This window comes from Octopus bimaculoides, chromosome 1, assembly GCF_001194135.2.
Source record: "Octopus bimaculoides isolate UCB-OBI-ISO-001 chromosome 1, ASM119413v2, whole genome shotgun sequence".
Taxonomy (NCBI): domain Eukaryota; kingdom Metazoa; phylum Mollusca; class Cephalopoda; order Octopoda; family Octopodidae; genus Octopus; species Octopus bimaculoides.
In genome coordinates, this window is record NC_068981.1 from 181,915,888 (window position 1) to 181,926,939 (window position 11,052).

At 34.8% G+C, this 11,052-nt stretch overlaps 2 protein-coding genes across 3 annotated transcripts in view; one reads left to right on the top strand and one right to left on the bottom strand.

The window, feature by feature from the left end:
- Positions 1-11,052, top strand: part of LOC106872705 (ceramide synthase 6) — a 136,610-nt gene that overhangs the window by 105,766 nt on the left and 19,792 nt on the right. For both annotated transcript variants that reach the window (XM_052973080.1, XM_052973076.1), the window contains 3 exons: positions 3,654-3,760; positions 8,179-8,236; positions 9,754-9,804. In XM_052973080.1, coding sequence (XP_052829040.1) covers positions 3,654-3,760; positions 8,179-8,236; positions 9,754-9,804 — 216 coding nt within the window. The remainder of the gene's footprint in view (positions 1-3,653; positions 3,761-8,178; positions 8,237-9,753; positions 9,805-11,052) is intronic.
- LOC106872721 (lateral signaling target protein 2 homolog) overlaps positions 1-11,052 on the bottom strand; it is a 188,997-nt gene that overhangs the window by 42,005 nt on the left and 135,940 nt on the right. The window lies entirely within an intron of this gene.

The window sequence follows — 11,052 nt, forward strand, 5'->3', positions numbered from 1 at the left end:
ACACTCAATATTTCATCTACATTCAATACTTTCTTTCATGGTGCCATCCATTTTTATTTTATTTTATTTTATATTATATATTGTATATTATATTATATATTGTATATTCCATATTCTATACCCCACATTGGTTCTGCAGGAATATAAATAAAACATTAAAAACAGACAGTGTTGGAACTCTTTTAAACAAAATAATATATATATATATATATATATATATATTTATTTATCTATGTGTTTCAGCCAAGTGGCTGCGGTCATGCTGATACACACATACATATATCATGGGCTGCTTTCAGTTTTCATCTCCCAGATCCACTTGCGAGGCTTTGGTTGGCCTGAGGTTATAGTAGAAGACACTTGCCCAAGGTACCATGCAGTGGCACTGAACCTGGAACCATGTGGCTGGGGAACAAGCTTCTTACCATACAGCTACACTTGCGCCTGCATGTTTTTATTTATTTATTTATTTTTTTTAACCATTCCCCAAGATAACCATTACTAAGATTATTTCTGTTTTCAATCCTCCCATTCTGGTTATCTCTAGTTCCAGGCCTTTACATTTGGTTTATTATTAATACTTTGCGAGTTAATTACTTCTGCTGGTGAGCTATTGATAACTCGGTATGGGACATGTTTAACTGAGGTAAGAGCCTTCTCGCCTCGTGCAGATAAACAAATACTGTGTAGCAAGGGAAAATAACATTAAGTACTTCACAGTGAATCTGATGTTGACCTAGAACTGATGAAAGATAAGATTTTCTGGATGAATTTACATGGTGCAGGATGGTGGTGAATGAGGGAGGAAGTTTGGAGCAGCATATTGGGTGGTGAGTCTATGGAGCACATAATGAAAACCATTTCACAAACCTTGTAAATTGATGCTGGATGAAATCAACATGATCTTGGAAATAATATATAAAATCTTGATAGCAATGTGTCTAGCAATATATTATTTATATGTAATCTTGACTAGCTGTTGCCTGGCAGAAAATATGGCTCTTTAGATTTGATAATCTGAAAGGATTATCAGTTAATATCCGAGACCCTGTTTTTTTTTTTTTTTAATTTTTTGTTTTTGTTCTTTGTTGTTGTTTTTATGAATAATCTGTTTTATTCCTAGTTTCATTACATTATCTTCAAGCAAAGTATTTTACATGCTTTGAGGTGGGGACGCTTGCAAATAACTCAGTAAATATTTTTTAGATTTAAGTGATTCATTTCAAGACAGTTGAGTAGTTAAGAAGTTCACTTTTTACAACTTGTAAGCTTTGGGTTCAATCCTATCTTGGGCTATAGTCTCAGGCCAATCAGTACCTTGTGAGTGAAATTTGGTAGTCAGACTATCCAGAAACCTATCGAATATGTGTGCACGTGCATAAGCATAAATTTTCTTATTGTTGATCATCTTTAATTTTAGATTTTGAATGATTTTAGATAAACTAATTTTAAAATCTCAAGTTATGTCATGCTGAAGAGCCCAGAACCAGGGTGAAATGGTACTATCCACAACCATATAATAAAAGAATTACATTGAAAAAATGTGTAATATGTATGCTGTTTTCATGCTTTGATAATGATTTCTCAATATAAGGAAAAAGAAAAAATATACTTAGAAGTGATTTTATCCTCTAAAATAGCAATTCTCTCTCTCACATCATATAGTAGCTCCTAGTTAGCAAAAACCGTGTATTCATATTGTCTTTGTTTGAGAAAAAAAAAAATGGTGTTTTATCTCTTCCATAAATACGATATCCTGTAGCTTATTTTGTGTGAATGAAGGTGACGTTGCCTTTGGCAGTGTTTTAACCGTGTGTGCAGGGAGTCAAAACTAATACTGTAATCACTTTGTCTTATGTCTTGCTTTAAATTGCCTTTGAAAGTTTTTCTGTTTTTTAAGATAACAATGTGTTCAAAATTATTGAATTAAAAAAAAAATGACAGATAATCAAAGATGCTGTTTAATTCCACGATAAACATTTCTCATCTCATCAGGTCTATACTTGCCTGATTTGAGTATATCCAACAAAAAAAACAAAAAATTGATATCTCTGTGAAGATATGATGTGTCATAATTATATGTAAAGCTAGCCTAAAATTCTTTTTATAGATTTTCTTTCCTCCTAACAACGTTGATATAACGACTCACTTGGACAAGTTTCTCTATAATGAAGTTGCACAACAGTCATCACTAAACCTGTTAGGACAGGATATGACTTGCACTGATTAAATTGTTGGTGTATTATTTAGGTGTGGAATATCTTTCTGGTTTGCTTGTTTACATAGGCCATCCTCACTAATTATATTGCTTTATCAATTTTCCTTTATTTTTATTTCACCACAGACAAACATTAAGATGCACCTCTATCAATTGTTATTCAATCAATAAAAAAGATAACTGCTTCATTAGTATAGTATTCTCTGAGGATTGAGTTGGCTCTTCTTAATCCAAGATAATCACCTTTCATCTAACAACTTAGTTCTGGCTACAGACATTGATCTTTTTGAACACTTAACCCCCTAACCCCAGCGGACTCTACTGAAGGTCCATTACCACATCAATGGTAAATTGATGTTTTTCTTCCATTTTTTTTTTTTTTTTAGTCTAAAGTGTTAATTCTGTAATTTTGTTGTTAATTTCATTAATTCTAATTAACCTAATTTGTCATCTTCAGTTTAACCTGCAGCATTTAAAGTGGCCATCTCAATCTCAACATATTCTACCTGTTTTATGTTCAATCTGGCCTTTCACACCTGCTTACTGGACAATGTGATTCTAAAATTAACAATCACATCTTTGAAATTTTGAAGCAATGAGATAACTCATGAGATAATTCATGATCAATTTGAAACTGATCAATAAGCATTACATTTGACAAAGTAATCTGATAGTTAGAAGGTTAAGTTGTGATAAATGTTGTTAAATGATAATGTGCACCAATCATGTTCGTATCCCAGTTTGTAAACAGATACTGGAATATTCCTTTGTTCAACTTTTGGTTTGCTTTTATCATTATACTTGAATGCATCTAGGCCTGACTATGTAATGAAAGTAAGTGCATCAGTTGCTAAATATAGAAAGAACTCCGTATGGTGAAGCAAGGTCAGTCACCATCACTGTCGCTATAACCACCACCACCACCATCAGCAACATAACCATCATCATCATCATCATCATTCATGATATTATAAAGATATACATTTAACACTACTTTATCTTTAGAATTTGTTTATTTCAAAAGCTAAGTATTTTCATGGCACTAAAAGTATGTCTGTTAGGATTGCCTGCTGTAAAATGCTGTGAAAAATCTAAATTGTGGAAAGAATGAAAAAAACGTGTATTTTAATTTTTGATGGGTTATTGCCAGTCAACTATTTTCTCTGCTTTGATGTGAGCACATTGTTTCTCTTGACAGACTAGATTAATCAATGGAACAGACGGAACATTGTAACAACTGGGAATTGTGAAAACAAAATTGTTGGGATAGGAGGTTGGGTGGGAATGGAAGCCACCTTTATCTTTCATCTCAAGTTACAAAACTGATATCAAGAGTTAATACTTCGGTTAAAAAAAAAATACTAAGATTGCATGTTATAATTGATTGTCGTTTATTGTATAAAATATAATTGAAACATTTTCTTCTTTCCTGTAGGGATTAGCAAAGCAGACAGATCTAAGCATTCGTCAGGTGGAAAGATGGTTCAGAGGTCGACGGAAACTAGAAAAACCGAGTGTACTGAAGAAATTTGTGGAATCTGGGTAAGATCGGCTTTAAAGCTAAACTAAGGACAGAGATTAATGCTGTTTAAATTATAGGAACTTTTCTCAACAACTAGTGGTTTGATTCTTTTGTTTTTTTTTCTCTCTCTCTCCTAAGAGCATTAGGTGCACAGATTTCTCTGTGATTGCAGTGGCAGCAGCAGAAAGAGATTATATTTTAGCCTATGTGTATCATAGTATCATAATAACTGAGTAGGTGGCAGCTTATCAGTTTAATATATAGTACGTAGTAGCAGAAAGAAAAAAAAAGTTGTTTGGGGAAGGTACTTAAGTATGTTTACTTTAGTCTATCTTCTTAAAATTGCTGCTACTGGATACGACGAGTTCATTTATTATTTGAGTTCTTATTTTTAGATGGCGGTATTTCATTCACTGAAGCAGGACATGATTTAACTATAAACATTCCAGGATGCTGATGAATTGACAAAACCATTCATGTCAGATAAATTGCTTTGCAGTGTTTAAGCCCAACCTTTTACATTCCAAGTTCAAATCCCTCTGGTCATCTTTGCCTTTCTACTTTCTGAGGAAAATGAAATAAATTACCAGAGTTCATTTATATTCCTATAATATATCTTAGATGTGATTGGAATTAGAATACTATTGACAAATTAGGTATAAGTATGTGGTTAAGTTTATTTCCCAACTGCATCATTTTGGGTTCAGTCCCACTGCTTGGCACCTTAGGTAAGTGTCTCTTACAATGACCCTGGACTGAATATAAAGCTTTGTGAGTGGATTTGGTAAAGAGAAACTAAAAGAATCCTCTTTGTGTGTGTGTGTGTGTGTGTGTGTGTGTGTGTGTGTGTGTATGGCCTGGCTCTCCATCGGTAACAATAACCAGCATTCCTGTTGATCCAATCAGTAGAACTGCCTACTCGTGAAATTAAGGATTTATAAAGTCTATAATTCTAAGGTGGGTGAAGGCAGATAGCTCAGTGGTTAGGGGATTCAGCTCATGGTCATAAATTTGATTCCTGGCAGCACATTCTGTCCTTGAGCAAGACACTTTATTTCTTGTTGCTCCAGTCCATTTAGCTGCCAAAAATGAGTTGTACCTGTAATTCAAAGGGCCAGCTTTGTCGCATTCTGTGTCATGTTGAATCACCCTGAGAACTGCATTAAGGGTAAATATGTCTGTGGAGTGCTCAGCCACCTGCACTTTAATTTCATGAGCAGACTGTTCTACTCATATCGACTGAAACCTGCAACATTGTAACCGATGGAATGCCAGTTGTAAGGTAAGTGTTATGTTACACCCATTTGCTGCTGCTGTTGCAAATATAAACCTTTTACCAGTTTCAATCAGTGGGCTGTGAGATATGTTTGGTCCAGAAATCTGCCAAAAAGTTTTCTGCTAATTTTGATATTTGGTTGTTAGCCAGTTAAGTTTTGATCAGTTTTCATAAAAACATTACTGGAATTTGGGGGTTGTAATCTTTCTCGGTTATTTATATATTTTCTAAAGTTATTTTTAATATCTACATTAATTTCTCTGTTTCTGTACCCACTTAGGGTTGGAGGAATCTGCAAATTCTTATATTTGTATAGGTGCAGACATGGCTATGTAGATGCAAAGTTTGCTTTTAAACTATATAATTCTGAGTTTCTTCTTTTCCCCCCTTACAACTTAATCAGCAACTACACTAGTACCAGTGGCACAAAAAAAAAAGGCAGGGGGGGGCGACTTAGTACATATTGTAAGATGGCAAGTTTTAGGAAGGGAATCCAGCTGTAAAAATCCTGCCAAATCAGACAATGGTGCTTGGTGCAGCTCTGTGTCTCGCTGGATCCTGTCAAATCATCCAACCCATGTTGGCATGGAAAATGGATGTTAAATGATGATGATGATGATTAGATTGCTTTACTTACTCTATTTTTCTATACTGTCTTGGGATTGGATAGATCTGCAAATTCTTATAGTTGTACTGCCTTCATTTCTCTCTAGTCTGTGCATGTCTTCTGCATTCAGAGCCCATGCCTCACTACCATGGAGTATTGCACTCAAGCATCATATAATCTACCTTTTACTCTGAGAGAGAGTCCTTATATTGCCAACAGATGTAATAACTCTCTGAACTTCCTCCATCCTATTCTTATTCTGGAAACAATACTTTCAAAGCATCCTCCACCATTGCTAATTTGGTCACCTAGGTAACAGAAACTATCTACAACCCCAAGAGAGCCTCCTGGGCATTTCAGAGAGCCTGTGTCCTTACTGCTTATTGTTCCTGCACATCTGCCACATACAAAGATGACTTTATCTGTTAATCTACCTGTGATTCCACTGCACCTCTTATGTGTCCATAGCTTAAACTGGGTGCAACGAATGGAATTACTTCCAACTCCTTTCCTACATTCTGAGCAGGGTGATTTACCTGATGAAAATTTCTGTTTGCTGGGTCTTTGAGCTTCCGTAATCTTCTTTTCCAGAATGGTTTATCTCTGTCTTTCTAGCTCTAATTCTGAAGTCGCTAACTAGTAATCTGTTGGGTTGTAAAACTTTGCATTTGTAAGCATCTGTCTATCTCATTGCCTGGTGAGGAGGTAAGCAATCTGGTTTATATGCCCCCCCCCCCCCGACTGATAAGTGATTTGGTGGCTGGCTGTTTTTCTGAAGTTAGTGTTGCAGCTTGTGAGATCATTTGCATCACAGAACTCCAGCAGTTTTGTTCCCTCCTCATTCTAGGGCCAAAGCCATAACCACCATGCACTCCGTGGGGATGCTGTCCAACATGTCCATTGAAGTCATCTGCCACAATAATAAAGTCTCTGTCATTTGTCATTAAGGTAGTCTGCAAAAGGACCTCGTAGAATCAGTCTTTTTACTCATCAGCCAACCCAGACTGAGTAGCATAGGCAGAGATAAATGTAACAGTTAATTTATCTATGATAAGTCTCAACTAAATTACCTTATCACATACTCTGACTACCTCAATTACCTTATCTACCCACTTTTCTACCTACACCACTTAGTCCATCACTCCTGCCTACCTAGAAGGATTTGAATCTCTATTTCTTACCTGTGAAGAATCCACCAGAGGCTCCCCTTCCATCTTCTTGCACACCACACACATCAACATGGCATCGCTCCAGTATTTCAATAATATCCCCATTCCTTCCTTTCATTGTGTCAATGTTGATGGTAATGGCCTTGAAATTGTGTACTTGGGAGTGACAGTGAGAAGGCAGTTGTGGAACTTTTGCCATTACTAAAAAGATCTGTGCAAACACTTTCCAGCTAGTGTAGAGCTTTGGGACACAGTTTATTTAATGAATTACAATGATTTATAATTCCCTCAATCCCTTACAACATGCAGAGCAAGAGCCAGCAAAGATGTGATGAAGACAGTATGAGAAGAGGGCATGTTGGTTGACCAGGAAGAGAAGAGAGAGGGTGGCTACACAGGACTGTTAAATATTATATCTAAATATTTATGTATGCGATACCCTTGGATGTATATGGCACTCATGGATGCTTGCATTGAGGTATATGGTACAAATAAGAAAGTAAGCAAAATATGTACCTTTACCCTTATCCACAGTACAGGAGGTGGGGTATATGAGCCGCTTGGTGAAACTGTTCATGTACTGTTTAAATTAAAATGGTGGGAGGAAGGGGGGCGGCGATTGTAACGAGTATGCAAACACACACACTGTGTTCATAACCTGTGCAAACAAATACCAATCTTCATAGTTAAACAGACTTACAAGGAGTCGTAATATTTAATTATTATTCTTATTATCATTATTATTATTATTATTATTATTAAGGTGGCGAGCTGGCAGAATCATTAGCACACTGAATGAAATGCTTAGTGGTGTTTTACCTGTTGCTAAGTTCTGAGTTCCAATTCTGCCGAGGTTGACTTTACCTTTCATCCTTTTGGAGTCGATAAAATAAGTACCAGTTGATGACTGGGGTTGATGTAATCGACAAGTCCCCTGGCTCCCAAAATTTCAGGTCTTGTCCCTTTAATAGGAGGAATCATTATTATTAATAATAATAATACCATATTAATACACATGTACATTTTAATCAGCATCTTCATCATATAAACATTATGCAATGAGGAAGACAGGCTGAAATACATGTGGCCTTGGCAAATGGGATATTATGAGAAATGGGAAATTTATAAACATTGACTGTCACATTTGAATAAAATATGAACTTAAAAACTTAGCTGTTGATTCAAAAGCTGGGGGGAAAAAAAGTTTTTAGTGCATTAACGCATAGAAATATTTAAAGCAACTTTGCATGTAGGACCTGGGGGTAGGGAATTTTTTGAGATTTTTTCCTTGAAAAAAAAATTGATCTTATATGCCATCAAATATTGTATTGAATTAATTCCACTTAGAAACGTTTTGGAATATTTTCTTACCATTTTCTTTCTTAGATGGCGTTGTACATTTTATTCTGCAATATTCATTTATGGAATGGTGATGCTTTTGGATGTAAGTAACTGTAATCATTTTTATTAAAAAAAATTTAATTTAAAGTTAACAGCTTCTAGAATTCTAACACCTCTGGTATCCATGTTAGTTTTGTATGTTTCTTTTATTTTTTTCTTAATATAACAATTTAAGTATTGCTTACCATTTCTTTTTGGCATGTCCCTGCAGTTAAGAACTTCACTTTGCAACCATATGGTTTCATTTTCTAACTACATGACAATGGTACTATAGCCTTGGGCTGACCACTGCCACATGAGTGAAAGTTGGTTGACAGAAACCCATTGTATGTATGTGTGTTTGTCTCCATGTGTCTTTGCACTTACACTGCTTGGGCAGTAGTAACATTTGTTTATATCCTACATGAACAGTATGTCTGGTAGCTCACTGGTTTCACAATGTATTAGGACCAGTGGAATGAAGTACTTTAGTTGTAAACAAGTAAATGTTATCAGAAAGAGCATCCAGCATACTGCCTCAGTAAGTTCTATCCACCCCATGTCAGAAATGGGCATAAAAAGTACAATGATGAATGACTTAGAATACATTGTACAAGAGAATAGATTTTAGTTTAATGCTATTCTAGTATTGTGTCAGAAGTGGGCATGATCTTTTTATTAATCATATATATTGCCCCTTCCTCCTAATGGCTTTTTGAGTGTCTCAACAGCTTTTTGTTGTTCACTGTACTTCCATGTTCCACAAAATCAAGGTGAATGATGCCTTCATCTTTCCAAAAATCAGTTACTATCACTTTTCTGTGTCAGTTGTTGACTCTTCTTAATCCCTGGAGAAAAGGTGTGATAACATTCCATGGATTGAGCCTTTATTTCCAGATTATAAAGATATGCCCACATTTCATAACCTGTTGCCAGTTTGGCAAAATAAAGGTGTCTTGATTGGCTTCAGACACTTCTAGTAAATCAGAACAAACTTTCATGCTTCTCTCAGTTAAGTGTCAACTGCTGAGGTACTCACTTTGCTCACACTTTTCAGTACTCTGCTTTCCACCATCTTTTAGTAACATATTGTGCCATAAACTCACAAATTGTGACACATTCATCTGTGTAAATCAATTTGCCCACTTAATAGTGATTCATATTAGTGGTTGCAGTCGATGGTCTCGTACCACATGATTTTTGTCTACTTCATCCATTTGTGAAGATTGCTTTTGTCAGTGGTGTCATCTCCATAAAGAACCTGTAGCCTTCTGTGGATGTCAGACAGTCTGAACTCCTCCTTTTCCAAGAACTCGATAACAGCCTGTTGTTTCATGTGGAACCCATTATTTTCCTGCAATGAAACCAAGGAAGGAGAGTTACTACAGAGGACATGTACAGTTTGAATGACCTACATCAGTTAATAGAAATAGTTTTGCATTACTTTCAGTATAACTCTTCTATTTTTGAATGCCTATAACAGTGGTTATTTTACTTCCCTTTCCTTCTACGAGCATAATTTTTTAAAATTACTTTTAATTGTATTGATGATGCTTCAGATGTGTTGTATTTCCTTTGTAGAAAGTCTGGCTGTGGAAACCTGTTAATTGTTGGATAGGCTATCCACATCATGTAAGATTACAATTTTTATACAGTTTAAAGCTTTTATAAAATGTTTTTGTTGTTTTGTTTTTTTTTCCTCCTCAAAATATTTCAGTGTGTTGTTTTATTTCACTAAAATTTAAATATGTAAGATGACACTTCAAAAAAGAACGTGCATAAAATTGATAAACTAAGAAAAGTCCGATGTGCAGATGTGGTTGTGTGGCAAGAATTTGCTTTCCAACCACATGATTTCAAGTGCAGTTCCACTGCATTGTACTTTGGACAATTGTTTTTTATTAAAACTCTGGACTGATCAAAGCTTTATAAGTTGGACTTGGTAGACAAAAACTAAAAGAAGCCTATCATGTGTGTGTATTATTGTCTCCTTATCTGACATCATGTGATGGCTGTGAGTCCTATCATCATGTAAATGGTGTCATCCATTTCCAATCATCCATGAAAACATGTCTGGCCTTGGGGAAATATTACCTTACCCAAGTAAGGTGAGTATTGGTGACAGGAAAGGTATCCAGCCATAGAAAATCTACGTTAACAAATTCTGTCTGCCTTGTACAAGCATGGAAAAGTAGATAAGTTATGAAGACATTCTTGAAAGCAAAAATATACATTGACTGCGATAGTTGTTTCAAGCTTTCATGGTTACTTTCTAAAAATATAAAACTAAATTTGAAACAGTTTCAGCCAAAATTGTCTGTAGAAGCGAAGATGAACAAAAAACGTATTTTTAGTTTATTCCTAATATTGTTACTTTTATAAAATTCTTTAGAAATGAAAGGAATAAATTAATTTCAACCTTTAACTGCAGAATTAACTTTCATGGTTATTCCAAGAATGGTATTAAATATCTACCAAAAAATAGAATTGGTATTTTCTGTGAGTCACATTGATTCAATAGACTTGACAGAAAATAGTTTCAAACATGACACACCTTAACAAAAGATAGATTAGCATATAAAACTGTTTTCCACAGTTAAAGGTAATTAAATTTTGAGTGGATATATCTGAATTCTGCAGTAAAAGGGTTGATAAAAGACAGTGAAAACTAAAGTATTTAAAAAAAATAATAGTAAATAAACCAAAAGAATTATTTTATGTTTGCAACCATAATATTTTTAAAATATTATTCTAGCTTTACTTAGTATATGAATATTTTTATAGAAGTTAACATGAATAAAAACTTTTTTTTTTTCAGTTGGTTGTTAGAAATATTTTAAAACTAAATGGAAAAGGGAAGAAAAAAACTCTCACTAAATA